We start from the raw sequence: 17,882 nt of genomic DNA, 5'->3' as shown, positions 1-17,882 counted from the left end.
TTTAGAGGGAATGCCGTCAGTTTTTCTCCATTTAGGATGATGCTAGCCTGAGGTTTAGCATATATAGCTTTTACAATGTTGAGGTAAGTTCATGTTATCCCTAGTTTTTCTAGTGTTTTGAACATAAAGGGATGCTGTACTTTGTCAAATGCATTTTCTGCATCTATTGAGATGATCATATGGCTCTTGTCTTTAAGTCTATTGATGTGGTGAATAACGTTTATTGATTTCCGTATATTGAACCAGCCTTGCATCCCAGGGATGAATCCTACTTGATCATGGTGCACAATTTTTTTTGATATGCTTTTGTATTCGATTTGCCAGGATTTTATTGGGAATTTTTGCATCCAAGTTCATTAGAGATATTGGTCTGTAGTTTCCTTTCTTTGAAGTGTCCTTGTCTGGTTTCAGGATCAGGGTGATGTTGGCCTCATAGAAAAAGAAGGAGCTCTTCCAAATTCATTCTATTTCTTGAAAATGCTTGAAAAGTATTGGTATTAATTCTTCTTTGAAGGTTTTGTAAAACTCTGCTGTATACCCATCCGGTCCAGGGCTTTTTTTGGTTGGTAGTCTTTTGATGGCTTCTTCAATTTCTTCCTTTGTTGTTGGTCTGTTTAAATTGTGTGTGTCTTCCTGACTCAATCTGGGCAGATCGTATGACTTAAGAAATTTATCCATATCTTCACTATTTTCTATTTTATTGGAATATCGGGTTTCAAAATACTTTCTAATTATCTTCTGTATTTCTGTAGTGTCTGTTGTGATATTGCCTTTTTCATCCCGTATGTTAGTAATTTGAGTTCTCTCTCTTCTTCTCTTTGTTAGCATGGCTAAGGGCCTGTCGATCTTATTTATTTTTTCAAAGAACCAACTTTTAGTTTTTTCAGTGTTTTTTTTGTTTTGTTTTAATTTCGTTGATTTCTGCTCTAATTTTAATTATTTCTTGTCTTTTACTACATTTGCTGTTGTTTTGCTCTTCCTTTTCTAGGTTTTTGAGGTGTAGTGTGAGTTCATTTATTTGTTGGTTTTTTCTTTTTTTGAGGAAAGAACTCCAAGAAATGAATTTCCCTCTTAAAACTGCTTTCATTGTGTCCCATAGATTCCGGTATGTTGTGTCTGTATTGTTATTTGTCTCTATGATTTTTTTTATCTCCTCCTTTATGTCTTCTGTAACCCCTTGATCATTCAGTAACATATTGTTCATTTTCCATGTGATGTAGGATTTTTCCTTCCTTCTTTTATCATTGATTTCCAGTTTCATTCCATTATGATCAGATATGGTGCATGGTATTATCTCCACGCCTCTATATTTACTAAGAGTTGCCCTATGGCATAATATATGGTGTATCTTTGAGTAGGATCCATGTGCTGCTGAGAAGAATGTGTATCCACTTGATGATGGTTGATATATTCTATATATGTCGGTTAAGTGTAGGTTATTAATTGTGCTATTGAGTTCAATTGTTTCTTTATTCAGCTTTGTCTAGAGGATCTGTCTAATGGTGAGAGCGGTGTGTTGAAGTCACCCATAATTATTGTGTTGTAGTCTATTTGACTCTTGAACTTGAGGAGAGTTTGTTTTATGAATGTTACAGCTCCATTGTTTGGTGCATACAAATTGATAATTGTTATGTCTTGTTGGTGGATGGTTCCTTTTCACAGTATATAGTGTCCTTCTTCATCCCTTTTGATTAACTTAGGTTTGAAGTTGATTTTATTTGATATGAGTTTGACCACTCCTGCTTGCTTCCGAGGGCCATGTGAGTGATATGATTTTTCCCAACCTTTTACCTTCAGCCTGTGTATGTCTTTTCCTATCATATGAGTCTCCTGAAGGCAGCATATTGTTGGATTTGTTTTTTTGATCCAGGTTACTAGCCTATGTCTCTTGATTGGTGAGTTTAGGCCATTAACATTTAAGGTTACAATTGAAATATGATTTGTGTTTCCAGTCATGTTTATTTATTTATTTATTTTAGTTTGACTAGTTTTTACTTTTTGGTTATTTTCCTCCCCCTTTACTGAGATACCTCCTGCTGTTAGTTTTGGGCACTATTTTTCAATTCCTCTTCTTGTAGTATTTTGCTCAAAATGCTTTGCAGTGCTGGTTTTCTGGCTGAGAATTCTTTTAGCTTTTGTTTATCGTGAAAGATTTTAATTTCATTGTCAAATCTGAGGCTTAATTTTGCTGGATACAGTATTCTTGGTTGGAATCCATTATTTTTCAGCGTTTGAAATACATTGTTCCAGGATCTTCTCGCTTTCAAAGTCTGTGATGAAAAATCGGTCGTTAACCTAATTGGTTTACCCCTGAATGTAATCTGCCTCTTTTCTCTCGTAGCTTTTAATATTCTCTCCTTGTTCTGTATGTTGGCTCTCTTCATAATTATATGTCTTGAAGTTGGTCTATTACGGTTTTGAATGTTTGGGGTCCTGTAGGCTTCCAGGATTTGGCAATCCATTCCATCTTTTATCTCTGGGAAGTTTTCTAGAATTATTTAATTTAATAGGTTGTCCATTCCTTTGGTTTGATTCTCTATGCCTTCTTCTATCCTGATGACTCTCAAATTTGTTTTTTTTATGACATCCCATATCTCTTGGATAGATTGCTCGTGGGATTTAAGCATCTTTTCTGTGTTGACTATATTCTTTTCAAGTTGATAAACTTTGTCTTCATTATCTGATGTTCTGACTTCTACTTGATCTAGTCTATTTGTAATATTCTCGTTTGAGTTTTTAATTTGGTTTATAGTTTCCTGCATTTCTAGGATTACTGTTTGATTTTTTTAGGATCTCTATCTCCTGGTAAAGCTCATTCTTTGCCATTTGAATTTGTTTGTTTAATTCATTTTCAAAATATACTTTTATTGCTTGTACTTGCTGTCTCATGTCTTCTCTAATATTCCTTTCCATCTGAGTTAGGTATGCCTTGAGTTCTTTCCCTATCCCTGTTTCTGATGCTTATAGGTCCTCCTGTAGATTTAAGTTGTCCTGCATTGTTTGTACTCCTTTTTTCCCTTGTTTTTTTCATGATGTTCACGCTACTTTCCAGCTCTATTTGATTGCTGTGTTTCTGCTCTCTTCTATAAATTTGTTTTGGTTTTTTATATCTATGTTGTCTCTCCTTTGTGTTGGTAGACTATGCTTGCTAAAGTGGATTCCGCTGGGAAGGAATTCCAACGGCCAAGCTCCAGTGACGTCACCTCTCTGCTATGGCGGGCCCCAGGATCCTTACTGGGGTGTCCAAATGGAGGGGTGGGACTGGACTGTCTCTGGTTGGTTTCAGCTCCCGACGCCGGCAGCTGGGTGGTCTCCAGCCACCCAGTTGCGCAGACAGTGGGTGGGCTGTCGCTGGCAGGTGGGTGATCTCTAGCTGCCCAGTCGCGGGGTCGGTCACCAGCGGGCGGGCGGTTTCCAGCTGCCCAGTTGCGCAGGCAGCGGGTGGATGATCGGTCGCCGGTGGGCGTGCGGTCTTCAGCCACCTAGTCGCATGGGCAGCGGGCTGGCTGTCACCGGCGGGCGGGAGGTCCCCAGCTGCCCAGTCGCGCGTGCAGCCGGCAGGCGATTGGTTGCCGGCGGGCGTGTGGTTTCCAGCTGCTCAGCCGCAGGGACAATGGGCCAGCTGTCGCTGGTGGGCGGGCGATCTCCAGCCGCCCAGTCGCAGGGGCAATGGGCCAGCTGTCGCTGGTGGGTGGGCAATCTCTAGCCGCCTAGTTGTGCCTTCTGTCACCAGCGGGCAGACGGTCTCCAGCTGCCCAGTCGCGCGTGCAGCCGGCGGGCAATCGGTCGCCCATGGGCATGTGGTCTCCAGCTGCTCAGTCGCAGGGGCAATGGGCTGGCTGTCGCTGGTGGGCAGGCGATCTCTAGCTGCCCAGTCGCAGGGGAGGGCTTTCCCCAGTTGCCCAGTTGTGCGGGCAGCCGGCAGGCGATTGGTTGCCGGCATGGGGTTTCCAGCTGCTCAGTCACAGGGGCAATGGGCCGGCTGTCGCTGGTGGGTGGGCGATCTTTAGCTGCCCATTCTCGCAGTCAGTCGCGCGGGCCTGGCCTCTAGTCCCCTGGTTTCTCCTGCTAGACCAGATTTCCCCTGAGTGATGCCTCTTGGCAGTTCAAACTGTACTCTGGGCCTGCCGTTTGTTGGGCATGGAGGGTGGCTATTGAGAACCCCCCCGAACTCTATTGTTTTGATTTTTTCCGCTTTCCCCTCCCCCTGCGCTGGCAATACAGGTTTCATTTTCCCCGCTGATGGGAGGGGGAGTTGAAGGTCGGGTGTCTCTAGTTTTCCCTGAGTCTTTATGCAGGCTTGCTCTGATAATCCCTCCCCCGGAGAGCCTAGGAGAGATTTTATGCAAATTCCCCGCTGTACGGGAGATGAGCTGAGTAACACGCACCTGTTTTATTGTTGCAATCTGTCGGAGAGTGGTGGTGGTTACTTCAGCTCTCCAAGATGGTGGCCGCTGGTTTCCTTGGTGGAGTTTCCATTGTGGGGGATAGAACTGTCCTGCTTCCCGAACTCAGCCCGGGGCTCCGTGAGTGCTCAGGTGGCAGGATTCCACAGAATCTGCAGCAATCTCCCTGCTTGCTGGTTGCTTCTTAGGATAATTTGTATTGTCCTAAGAAATTATTGTTATTATTATTATTGGTTGAGATTGAAGCCAGGAGTGCTTAACCACTGAGCCACATCCTAACCCTTTTTATTTTTTATTTGGAGACATGGTCTCACTAAATTGCTTATGGCCTCACCAAGTTGCTGAAGCTGACCTTGAACTTGTGATCCTCTTGTCTCAGCCAGAATTCTGAGTTGCTGGGATTATAGGGTATGCTACTGCATCTGCATTCTCCTAGGAAATTCTAAATCTTATTTAGATTTTATATAATTGCAGTGTTAGGACAACCCTTTGCACTTAAAATTCTTCTGATTTTTTGGTATATGTAGTAACGGTCCTTTCTTATATTTGTATAGATGTAATTTTGACCTTTTTCTTTGTTTTTTAGTGAATATTTTCCTCCTTTTTAAAAAATATTTATTTTTTTACTTGTAGTTGGACACAATGCCTTTACTTTATTTATTTTTATGTGGTGCTGAGGATCAAACCCAGGCCCTCACACGTGCTAGGCGAGCACTCTACCACGAGCCACAACCCCAGCCCTCTTCCTTTCTTTTAAAAGTACTAGTATCTTAGATACTAGCTCTTAAAGAGTACTAGCTCTTAAAGATAAATCTATCTTTAGTGCTTGTATTTTTAGCTTAAAAATTAATGTCTGAAGTTGGGCATGGTGGCATACACCTGTAATCCTAGCAACTGGGGAGTCTGCAAGTTCACAACTTAGCAAGACCCTGTATCAAAATAAAAAATAAAAGGGCCTGGGGGTGTAGCTCAGTAATTAAGCAGCCCTGGGTTTAATCTCCAGTAAACCCCCCACCAAATAAAAATCTGATTTTATCTTTATCTTGCTTCTTTGTGCTCATTTTATATTTTTTCCTAACTAATTTAAATTATTAATTTACTTATACTTATTTTTCCTAGGTAATAATACATGTTCAAGGCTATCAATTTTAATTTTAGTAAAATTTTGGTTTATCTAGCAGTCTTTGATTTGTTGGGATATTATTGTTATTTTTGAAATAGTGCCAGTTGTGTGTTGTTTTCTCTTTGAGCTAAGACTTTTATAGAAGATTTTAAATTTTAAGGCAATTTAAATTTCATTGTTGCCTTGTGTTTATTATTTTGAATTTTATTTTATTGTGGCCAGAGAATGAGGTCTGTAGTAGCAGGTTTGATGGTTCCCTAGAACAAGTGGAGTTTCTTCAGTTTTTATATATTTATTTAAAAATCAAAATCAAATCAGTTGCACACACAGCTTACTGGTAATGTACATTCACTCATTCTGTCTTGGATGTCCTCATGACTTTTTAAAGTAGACCATTCTATAATTTTATATAGCTTATAGAACTAGAAAACTATATCATATATTTGGCAGAACTTTTGCCTTATCATTCCATTCTTGGAGCTAGATTTTACCTTCAGACTCTTCTTCCTATTAGTTCCCTTCCAGAAATATCAAAAGAACTCTCATCTTCTATTTTCCTCCTACTAAATTGATCTTTTCTTTAGACTCAAATTTCCCTTAAACTCTTTTTCACTGACCTGTTTTTGAAACTTCTGATGGTTAATGATTATGTCATAGAACAAAACAATGTATTAAATTACAGTTACTTTTATATAAAACTTTAAATAATTTATTATTAATTTCTTTCCATGAATCTTGTGAGATTTTTTTTTTTAGAAATATACTTTACACATATGAACTCTTTTGTTTTCATTAAGTGAGGTTGGCTTCATGAGCTTTTTTTCCCCCCAAGACCAAGCATTCTTTTTTAGTATAACTACTTTGCAATATACACGTTCAGTTTTTCTTAAACAGGAAAGTGGGTTCTAATCCTAATGTGTGCTAAACATGAAACTGCGATTCTTTAATTGGGGTGAAATTAGCTGACAGGAGCAAAGGGTGTATGGAAGGATAGTGGAATAAGAATTGGGGTTTGGAGATTATTGTGAAGATGGAGGGGAACTTTTTATGAAAATGATGAGCTCATTAATGAAAAAACTACAGAAATGTTGCTGTACTTTTGACAGGAAGAGCCCACCCCAAACCTGAACATTTAACAAATTCTTTAAAAGCATAAAGAAATGGTTATTTATAACTATCAGAGTTTGTAAATAGAAAATTATAGGAGTAGAGAAAACTGTTCAAGCAGGGTACAGAAAACTATCAGAATGGAGAATGGACTACTATACATATTTAAATAGCCACCTGTGGCTTGTGAATGCCATGTCAGACAGTGTGGATCTAAAAGAGGCCATCAGTTTTATCGTTATCCTTAGAAGACTTAGGTCTATGGACTGAATCGTGTGTTGTTTGTACACTCTCTGTATTTGCAACATTGAATGAGACCATCAATAAATTGGACTGCATGAAAGAAGGCTATCAGTCTGATAAAGACAAATATTCAGACGTACTTGAAAATAATGATAGACATTTTACTGACAAAACTCTTCAGAAAACAGAAGATGACTCCTTTGTTGAAGGTGAGTTGTTGAAACAGATGACCAGCAGTTTGTAATAAATATTTCTTCTAAATCTTATTTAGTTTTTTTTTCCCTTTTCAAATTAAGGTAACTCAGCCATGGTCTTTCTAGTCCAAATATTTGATGTTACTCTTATTCTACATTTTTATTCAAGAATTTCAAACTATTTACCAAATATTAATCAAGTCTTAATACTTAGTTCCTAAATAATACCATAAACTTGTTGGAACATTGTTTACTATAGATCAGATTTAGGACTATACCTTATTTTATAGCCACAGAAATTTTGTTATTATAGTATTAAATGCCTGGTTAATATCATGGTATGGATCGTAAAACAGATCTCAAAAATATTTATGTATATAGTTGTGTGGCTTAGACATGATGTTTCTTCCTAGAGTAATTTCATTTCAAAACCAATCCCTTTCCTTTTGTGTTTTGGATGGTCTTAATTATCTGCAGTTTTGTAGCTTTTATTCTTTGTTTTCTCTTTCCTCTTTTATATCTATCTATCTATCTATCTATCTATCTATCTCCCTTTTTCTTTCTAAAAGGCCCTGAGAGAAAGTATTATTAAGCAATTACATTGAAATGTTTGTTTCTAAAAAAAAAAAGAAATGTTTGTTTCTATAGCAAATTGTTATTTAAATAGCCACCTGTGGCTTGTGAGTGCCATATTGGACAGTGTGAATCTAAAAGAGGCCATCAGTTTTATAGTTATCCTTAAAGGACTTGGGTTTATTGACTGAACCATGTGTTTATTTATTGACAAGGAATTTACCTCATTCATCTTGAATGTACTCAGATGGAACTTACCTATATTTACAAAGCCATTTCCTGCCTTTAAATTTAACTTCAGCTAAAAATTACAATCAAAATGTGTCCCAGGGAATATTTGGCAATGTCTAGAGACAGTTTTGATTTTAGAACTGATGAGGAAGAATTACTGGCATCCAGTGAGTGGAGGCAAGAGATGCTACTAAATATCAAATAATGTACATAATTGTACCACTACACCCAAATAGTTATCTGGATCAAAATGTTAGTAGTGTTGATGTTCAGAAATCTTGTTTTAGAGTTACCTGAAGAAACTGCCAAATCTACTGTTTTGAAATTATTTTAGTAGGTTAGTTTTGTTTTTCCTACTTAGATAAAATAATTAAATATAATCTATCTATCTATCTATCTATATATATATTTTTTTTTAAAGAGAGAGTGAGAGATAGAGTGAGAGAGAATTTTTTAATATTTATTTTTTAGTTCTCGGTGGACACAACATTTTGTTTGTATGTGGTGCTGAGGATCGAACTCGGGCGGCACACATGCCAGGCGAGCGCGCTATTGTTTGAGCCACATCCCCAGCCCATTTATTTATATTTTAACCTCCCTTTATTTCAAGGTAATAACCTGTTGTAGTTGTTAAGTTCTGTAACTGCAATAAATTTGCAGTTAAACTTACAGACCCATTTATGCAATAGACAGATTTTATTTCTATCTCTTGTCCCCCAAACAGATCTCTTCACCAGTTTTTATTTCTGAAAGAGGTGTGCGGGATAAGCTGCAGTTTGTCCTTAAGAAAAGCCCTAGGATTAGACAGGATAGGTAGGCAAGCAGAGATAGAATAGGAAAATTCAATACCTAAACTTTTTATTGAATAGAAGTTTAGGTATAAAGGAAGCACCTGTGACATTAGAAACTGCCACATTTAAGGGGCTGGTGGAGAAGACCACAGAGAAGTCCAAGAATGAGGATAGTGAAGAATGAGGAATGGTGTGAAAGTCCAGGGAAGATTTTTATATGTGAACAAAATTCTGTGTAATAAGAGATATTTATTCAGATTATTATCAATGTATTTTTCCAAAATAGTAATCTGATCACATTACCTTTCCCTGTTTATAACTCTTTAAACATTGCCCATTGTTTTTGATCAAAATCCTGTATGCTTATCTCTCTAGCATTATTTTGTGCAGTGTCCTTGCTGTCTATACTTCAAGTACATTGGCTTTTCCCACTTCAGTTCCTAAGATACTTTCTTTCCTTCTACTCTCAAACTTTTCCATATTTTATTGTTTTGAATATTCTTCCCTGACACTTTTTTCTTGCTCTATGTTTATTTATGTGTCTGGCTCCCCAGCATAGCCTATTATTTTCTTCTAGTTTGGGTCACTTTCTTTTGTTATATGCTCTTATTAGTTCATTTCTGTTCCACAGTTCTTATTTCAGATTATAATTATTTCATTCATTTTTAAAAATTATTTGATTAATGTTGCTTTTTCCGACTTTCTTGAAAGCGTCATTTGTCCAAGGACCACGTCTCTACTTTGTTTGCCATTGTATCTCTAGAACCCACATGATCCTGGCTCTTATCATACTGTTTAAAATAGCTAATATTAATAGCTAATAGTTAATATTTACTGTGCTAGGTATTGTTCCAAATAATTTATGTTAACTCACAATTATAAATGTTTATTGAGTGAATAAGTGACTGAATAGATCTTTTTTATCTCTCTAACCTCATCTTTCATCACTTCTGCATTTGTATTTATTCTGTAGCCATACTATTTATCATACTTTAAACTAGTTCTATTTGCTACTGGTTCCATGCTATTCTTTGTGTGTGTGTGTGTGTGTGTGTGTGTGTGTGTGTGTGTATTTTATCAGACCAACTCATGTTTTTCTTTCTCTAATCTCAGATCAAATGTCCTTCCTATCTTGTCCCATAAACTTCATCTAAGTTCATCATGATTAAATGAAATGAGAAGATTAAACTTTCTCAGTACTTCAGTAATTTTGTGTGTATGCTTTTCTCATTTCCAGCTGTAGGACATATTATTATTTTGTTTATGGAGATGACAAGATTCAGTCTCTTATCAAGGAATTTACAGGAAACTCTTTGATAACAGGGTCTGAACGTTTCATTTTTCTCATTAATTGTGAAATAAATGCTAGTAGAATATAGGTGTAAGATGGTATTATGGTGTTCTAAGTGACCTCCATGAAGATTTAGATCTACTTGTATAATGCAATGGTTTTCAGAATATGGAAAATACAACTTTGTTTTAAAGTTTTAATGAGAAATGGATTGAGAAATGGTTTAGGTGAAAAATTTAGAAACTCAATTATGTTTCATATTTAATTGTTTTAAGATCAATAGAACAATCCTATTTAGCTAGGACACAAAAGTACTTGCTTGAGAAAGTGCCAGTAGAGTTGGATATGTTCTCTAAGCCTTGAACCCCTATGCTATATTGTGGTTGTCTAGTGAAAGGGTGCCCCCTTTTATAATTTATACATATAGAGGGGGTGACTTTTTATAATTCATACAAAATACTATATAGAATATCAGAGGCTCTGGTGATTCAGAGCTTCAGTTTCATTTTTTAGCCTTTTATTATGAAAAATATCTTTAGACATACATGTAGAGATATAACTATTATTTAAGAAAGGCTTACAGCTCATTCAGTGTTTATTGGATGAATAATTTCAGATTAACTTTATTACAATATATGTGACTAGTCCATCATGTTATCTTTGCATGAAAATTTTTTATTTCACATACTGTTTGAAATAAGTGGGTTTTCAGTTACAAAGAGAAAATATTTTATTTTTGTTAGAATTTGGGTTCTGATAAATATTTAATTTGTGGGTTTGCCTATGATGGGCTTTGGACAGTTACTGTACATGCATTTTTAAAAAATGATATCTTGTTCATATTTATCTTTGTAGAGATTAAAGAAGCTGCTCACATCTTGTCACATTTTGATAATGGTAAGATTGATATACCTAACTTGAAACATGCCCTGAAATGTTTGAATGCTAATTTAACAGAAGAGGATGTCAATGAAGCCCTTAAACATTGTGACATCAGTGGTGAGCATTTTTGATTTAAGATTCTCTTCATTTTTCTCCCTACTCATGGAAAATAGTCTTAGGGTATATATATATATATATATAAGGGTTAAGCATCTAAAGGGAGTCATCCTTCTACTGAAAGCTTAGGTTCATGTAAATTGAGCCAAAATAATTGATTAACTTGCATATTTGTTAACATATATAATTGTTCATACTTGTGTGGATACTATAAATGATTATTTATATAATTGTATAATTATGTGAATTAATACATATAAAACATCAGAAAAGGATGGCTAGTATATATAAAAGAACTCAAAATGTTAGTTATTAGTATTATTCTCCATTCAGTGAATGGTTCTTAAAGGCGTTTTCTGTTGCAATAGTTTCAATGATTTGAAGAAGGAAAGTGAATCAGAAAGGAGTTTTAGCTAATTATTATACATCAGAGTCTCTATTTCATGTGCTGATTCAGTATCAGGTTTTCAATGGCAACATATTTTATTTTGACATTCCAGATAATATGGCGGTAGATTTAAAAGATTTCTTATTGGAAATGAAAGAAAATCCACATTTCAAAGAGTCCAAGGGTAAGTGAATACTTTTGGATCAGGATAATGACTGGAAAATAAAGATAATGAAATGACATTAAAACTTTTGCCATATAGATTTCAAGTTTTAAATTTGTATAGTTTCAAAAAAGATTTTAGCTTATGAATATAAATAATATAGGATTATAAAAGTGAGGAAAATGGGTCATAAATGTAACGATGGGGAAATAAGTGAAAGTAAAAAAGTCATAGTAAATACCTTTGCTGTCATCGCATGGACCTTTCTCTCCTTTTAGGAGTTCTAGACTTATGAAATAACTCAGGGCTGGAATTGGGAGAATCGAGAGGAAATCATTTTTGTTTTTGTTGTGCTATGTCAGACCTCTGAGTTTTCAGGTGTATCTAACTAGACTGCCTCTCTATTTTGATTTTAGAAATTCTAACTTCAGTTAATCAATTCTTCTGAATCTCTGTAGTATCAATGCCTGTTATTATTACCACACAATATTTATCCTAACCTCTGCTATTTCTGCTTCTTGACCTCCTTCCCAGAAGTTTCTTTTATCCTTGAAATTAGGGAACTAATTTCAACACTAACATCTTTTCCTAACTCCCAAGTCTACAGAGAATACCTACCAAAACAACTCTTCATAGATGCAGACCTCCTTATCAACAATACATTTTTAAATGCTTTGGGTGAAATAAATGTCTTTTTCGCATTTTAATATCTCTGAAATTAAGATGCCTAATAATATATTGCATTTATGATCAGATATGTACTTTTTATTGAGATTTAATTTGTAAACCACAAACTTCAGTCTTATAATCTTCACTCTTTAAAAGTGTATACAGTTGCTTTTCCGCTGTTTCTCTGAAGGCTTTCTCCTTACTCTCCGGGTGGTTCTTTGACCGTGGCCCAGCCCCTTCGTGCCCCTCTTCCGAATCCGGCGGCTTACTGTCACCCCACACCTCCCTGATACTCGAGACGGATCTTGCGTGCGTCCTCTCAGGGCGCCTTGGACTGAGGCCTGCCGCGCGCGGTGACTCCGCGCAGACCTGACCCCGCGTCTCAGCGCAGCTCCGTCGAGGCCGCCGCCGTCTCGGGATGCCAAGGCCGGGGTCTGCGCAACGCTGGGCGGCTGCCGCGGGCAGTTGGGGCTGCTGGCTTCTCACGCTGCTACTGCTGCTGGTTACGGGGCCCGGCGGCGCCTCCGAAATTACCTTCGAGCTGCCGGACAACGCCAAGCAGTGCTTCTACGAGGACATAGCACAGGGCACCAAGTGCACCCTCGAGTTCCAGGTGATTACTGGCGGTCATTATGATGTAGATTGCCGATTAGAAGATCCTGATGGTAAAGTGTTATACAAAGAGATGAAGAAACAGTATGATAGTTTCACCTTTACAGCTTCCAAAAATGGAACATATAAGTTTTGCTTCAGCAATGAATTTTCTACTTTCACACATAAAACCGTATATTTTGATTTTCAAGTTGGAGAAGACCCACCTTTGTTTCCTAGTGAGAACCGAGTCAGTGCTCTTACCCAGATGGAGTCTGCTTGTGTTTCCATTCATGAAGCTCTCAAGTCTGTCATTGATTATCAGACTCATTTCCGATTGAGAGAAGCTCAAGGCCGAAGTCGAGCAGAAGATCTAAATACAAGAGTGGCCTATTGGTCAGTAGGGGAAGCCCTCATTCTTCTGGTGGTTAGCATAGGGCAGGTATTTCTTCTGAAAAGCTTTTTCTCAGATAAAAGAACCACCACAACTCGTGTTGGATCATAACTACTTTTTAAGAATTGATGCACCATTGCCACTGTAATATTGCTGTCCTCTAATTTTAGGTACTGAAGAACTTAATATTGGCAACATTTTAAAATTTTACTCATGCAATTGTTGGGAGAGATGTACAATGCATATCCCCAAACTGTGGAAAGGACACCTTTTTTAATTTGTAAAGATGGAAAAATTTTGGAACTTACTTTGGGCTATTCATGTTAAATACTCAACACCAATGACCTACTTTTTTTTCTTGGTTGTTTGTATCTACTCTTCACACACTAAACTTTGGTATTTTGATTCCTTTTAGCCATTTAAAAGTACTTTTCTTATAGGTAGTTGATATTTTAAAAACCTTAAATTTAATCTCTACATGTGTTATGGAGGGAGAAAACTGCCTTTAAATTGTTCATAGTGAATAAAGTTGTTTTTAAGAAAACCAAATGTGATTAACTGTAGCCCAAGCCCTATTCTGCACTGCTTAATTTTATGGGGGGAAAAAATCTACCATAGAAATGTTAGTTAACATTGATACAATTTTTAATTGATATCATGGTATAATTTATTTCTCACTAGCTTGTAAAAATATCAGATTTTTGTTTTGGGGTTTATTCTGTGATTTATAACTAGCTCTATATATGGTTCTCTTTTTTATATAAAGGCATTCTTACACTGCAGACAGTGGTTTCTATAGCAAAATAGAGTTTATTTTAAAAATGAGAATGTTGTAATGGTAGAATAATTTGAGACACTACAGTGGGGGCAAATGAAACAGGAAAATTTGTAGTGCGTTATCTGCACTCATTACATTTCCAGTGCTTTTACTAAGAAAAAAGTTTAATTGACTAGTACCTACCCTTTTGTGGCTTTAATGTCTTCAAGTCATTTCCAGCTTAAATTGAGAATTGTAATTTAGTATCACATAAGTGCCATATATTTTATCCTCATAGGTGTGATGCACTGAGAAGTTAGGTTTTTATTTTTTTCTATCTTTGCTTTCATTTTTGTCTTACACATTTTGTTTCTATAATCTCTGGTTAGCAACCCTAAAATGATTTAAAAATTGAGAATGCTATGTGTGTGTTCTATTTAATAATTTTTATTGATCTTCATTTAATGAGAAATAGCTCATTCTTTACAATATAGGTTTTAGACTGTTTGTATCTTATAACATGTATGGATTAAGCTAATTGAAATAAAGACTTTTTTCCAAATATTTCAGAATAGAATACAAGACAATGCAAAATTGTGTAGCTATTTAAGGATTTTCTGGTGTTTAAAAAACAAAAATTGCAATTGTTTTTCTTCTGTGCCTCCCTTCTTCACCCAAAGTGATAACTACTAAACAAGACTGTCATATTGTAGACTTTGATATGTGATACCATAGAACATTGATTGAATAACAGTTCTAGTCACTTAACCATTACTGACTAGATGCTACTCTTAATTCTAAGATGACTTAAAATGCATATATATACACACACACACATATAAATACTTATATATGTATATAAGTATATATATAAGTATATATATATACACACACACACACACTTCTGCATGTAAGAACAAAATGAAGTTATCATGCTTGCTAATATCAGATGTCACAGTGTAGCAAGGGGTGACCATGTTTTCAACCCTTTAATATTCTTAAAAGACCAAGTAGCTATTCCTTAAACAAAATTTATCAATGGATTAAGAAGAGAAGTTTTGCAGATTTATTTTTATTCGGGTTCTTGTGTCAGAGTTGTCTTTCAGCTTTATAAGCATCCCTTCATGTTTAGATATAGAAGTTTTGAGCACTAACGTTAATGTGATTGATAAGTATGGATATATATAAAATGACATTTTCTGGTTGCCCATGGACTCTAATGGCTTTGACACTTACACCATAATTAAACAGAGTCAGGTATAGATCTTGCCAAGTTTGGCATAGATAGTGCACTCATTTAACCTGTGCCTCTCCGAACTTCATGAAATCAGACTATTATCACCATTTTTGATGGAACTATTGAGATATATTAAAGTTTTTTAAATCACCCCTGTTATCTTGTTGAAAATAGTTGAGTCTTAGTCTAATCTCTCCATAGCTGGCTAAATTTTGACAGATATCTAATTAACTGGGTATGTAAATATAAATTTAAAAATACTTACCCAAGACATAAATGCTAAATAACATTTTATTTTCTTCCTCCTACTACATAGTTTGCAGCTCATTTTTTTTTCTTTAATTCTTTCATAATTTGTTGCAGCAGTTTGAATTTCCCAAATATTTATGTTTGGACATATGACTCAGAATACATATTTGAATATGATAGTTGTATATATTTTTAAAGTAGAATAAATAATGGGAAGCGACTTGATACACAGGTTTATACTAAAATTTCAACTGAGTGAAGATACATTTTAAAATGTTACTTTATTCTGTACATTCTTTTTTCTATTAAAGAAACATGGTTTTTGGTTTACAGCTTTCATCTGGGCTTGATGATAATCAGCTTTGAAAATACAATGGATTGAAAAGCAGTTTTATTCTTTGAAAGATTTCATTGAAATGTCTGTACTATCTGTTTCCTTTTGGTTTGTAAACGTATATAGCATTTATAGTTGAATAGGACAAAGCGGACCCTATGAATTTTGTTTTCAAAAATTAAATTAATATATAAATAATTCAAAGGGGTTTTTCATTTACTTTTTAAAAGAAAAAAATAATTTCTCTAAGTTAACAGATGTTGGTTCAACGGAATTGCACCCATCATTTTCTCATAGAATAAAAGAATCTTTCAGCAAAAAAAAAAAAAAAAAAAAAAAAAAAGTGTATACAGTTCATTGGTTTTTAGTACAGGCACAAAGTTGTGTAGCCATCACCACTTTTCTGCTTCCAGGATATTTTTATCATTCCCCAGAGAAATTTGGAACCCATTAGCAACTATTCTCTATTCTCTCTCTAGCCATTGACAACCACTAATCTACTTGCTGTCTCCCTGCTTTTGCCTATTTTGAATATTTCACATGTATGTAGTAAGATGCTACCTTTTGTTTCTGACTTATTTCACATAGCATATTTTCAAAGTTCATTTTATAGCATGAATTAATACTTTGTTACTTTTTGTGATGAAATAATATTCCCTTATATAGATATGCCATATTTTATTTATTTTTTTAAATCAATTGTTGGACATTGAGGTTGATTCTACTTTTGGCTATTATGAATAATGCTACTATGAACATTTGTGAGTTATTTGTATATAAGTTTTTGTGTAGATATATATTTTAATTTCTCCTGGTTAGGAGTGGAATTGCTAGGAGTGGAATTTCTAGGTCATATGGTAATAATTATTTTTAACTTTCTGAGGAACTTGCAAAGTATTTTCCAAAGTAGCTGCACAATTTCAGATTTCCACCAACAGTATATGATATATTTACATCCTCAATAATACTTGTTATTGTCTGTCTTCCTTATTGTAGCCATTCCAGAGTTTGTAAAGTATCTCATGCTGTAGTTTTGATTTGTATTTTCCTGACAGTTGATGATAATTGAGCATCTTTTCATGGGTGTGTTGACCATTTGTTTATCTTCTTTGGAGACATGTATTTTCAAATCTTTTGCCCAATTTAGAATTAGGTCATCATTTTGGTGTTGTTGAGTTGTAAGAATTCTTTATATGTTCTCGGCAATAGATCTTTATGAATTGCAGATCTTTTCTCCCATTTTGTGGATTGACTTTTCTTTTTTTTTTTTACTCTAATTTGTTATGTATGACAGCAGAAAGCATTACAATTCATATTACACATATAGAGCATGATTTTTCATATCTCTTGTTGTACACAAAGTAGAATCACATCATTTGTGTCTTCATACACATACTTAGGGTAATGATGTTCATCTCATTCCACTGTCTTTCTAACCCCCACGCCAACCTTGCATTCCTGGGATGAACCCCATTTGATTGTGGTGCACTATCTTTTTGATATGTTTTTGTATTCGATTTGCCAGAATTTTTGCATCTATGTTCATTAGAGATATTGGTCTGAAGTTTTCTTTCTTTGATGTGTCTTTGTCTGGTTTTTGAATCAGAGTGATAGTGGCCTCATAGAATGAGTTTGGAAGTGCTCTCTCTTTTTCTATTTCACAAAATAATTTGAGGAGTATTGGTATTAGTTCTTCATTAAAGGTCTTGTAGAACTCAGCTGTGTATCCATCTGGTCCTGGGCTTTTCTTGGTTGGTGGGCTTCTAATGGTGTCTTCTATTTTACCACTTGAAATTGATCTGTTTAAATTGTGTATATCACCCGAAGTCAATATGGGCAAATTATATGACTCTAGAAATTTGTCGATGCCTTCCAATATTTTCTATTTTATTGGAGTACAAGTTTTCAAAATAATTTCTAATTATCTTCTGTATTTCTATAGTGTCTGTTGTGATATTTCCTTTTTCATCATGTATGTTTCAAAATAAAAAAGTTAAAAAAGAGGTCAAAAATTGATTGTGTTTTGAAAAGAAGAGTGTAGTCAAATTTTAGGTGCCTGAATTTTATTTTCTCTACTGACCACACCTACATGACCTTGCATAGGTCATTTTACTACTTCAGACTTTAGATTCTTTCTCCAAA

General features: G+C 35.4%; 1 protein-coding gene across 1 annotated transcript; it reads left to right on the top strand.

Annotated features, from left to right (window-relative positions):
- Positions 1-12,352: 12,352 nt before the first annotated feature.
- Positions 12,353-16,054, top strand: LOC308635592 (transmembrane emp24 domain-containing protein 7-like). Its single transcript, XM_081270050.1, has one exon. The coding sequence runs from the start codon at positions 12,597-12,599 to the stop codon at positions 13,272-13,274; it is 678 nt and encodes a 225-aa protein (XP_081126176.1). The 5' UTR covers positions 12,353-12,596; the 3' UTR covers positions 13,275-16,054.
- The last annotated feature ends 1,828 nt before the right edge of the window (positions 16,055-17,882 follow it).

The sequence above is a fragment of the Spermophilus citellus genome (genome assembly GCF_964194105.1).
Source record: "Spermophilus citellus genome assembly, chromosome: 17".
In the NCBI taxonomy this organism is placed as follows: domain Eukaryota; kingdom Metazoa; phylum Chordata; class Mammalia; order Rodentia; family Sciuridae; genus Spermophilus; species Spermophilus citellus.
This window is presented reverse-complemented; position numbering and strand designations above follow the sequence as displayed.

Coding starts and splice junctions, on each gene's coding strand:
- LOC308635592 (XM_081270050.1), top strand. CDS start 12,597: ATGCCAAGGCCGGGGTCTGCGCAACGCTGGGCGGCTGCCGCGGGCAGT.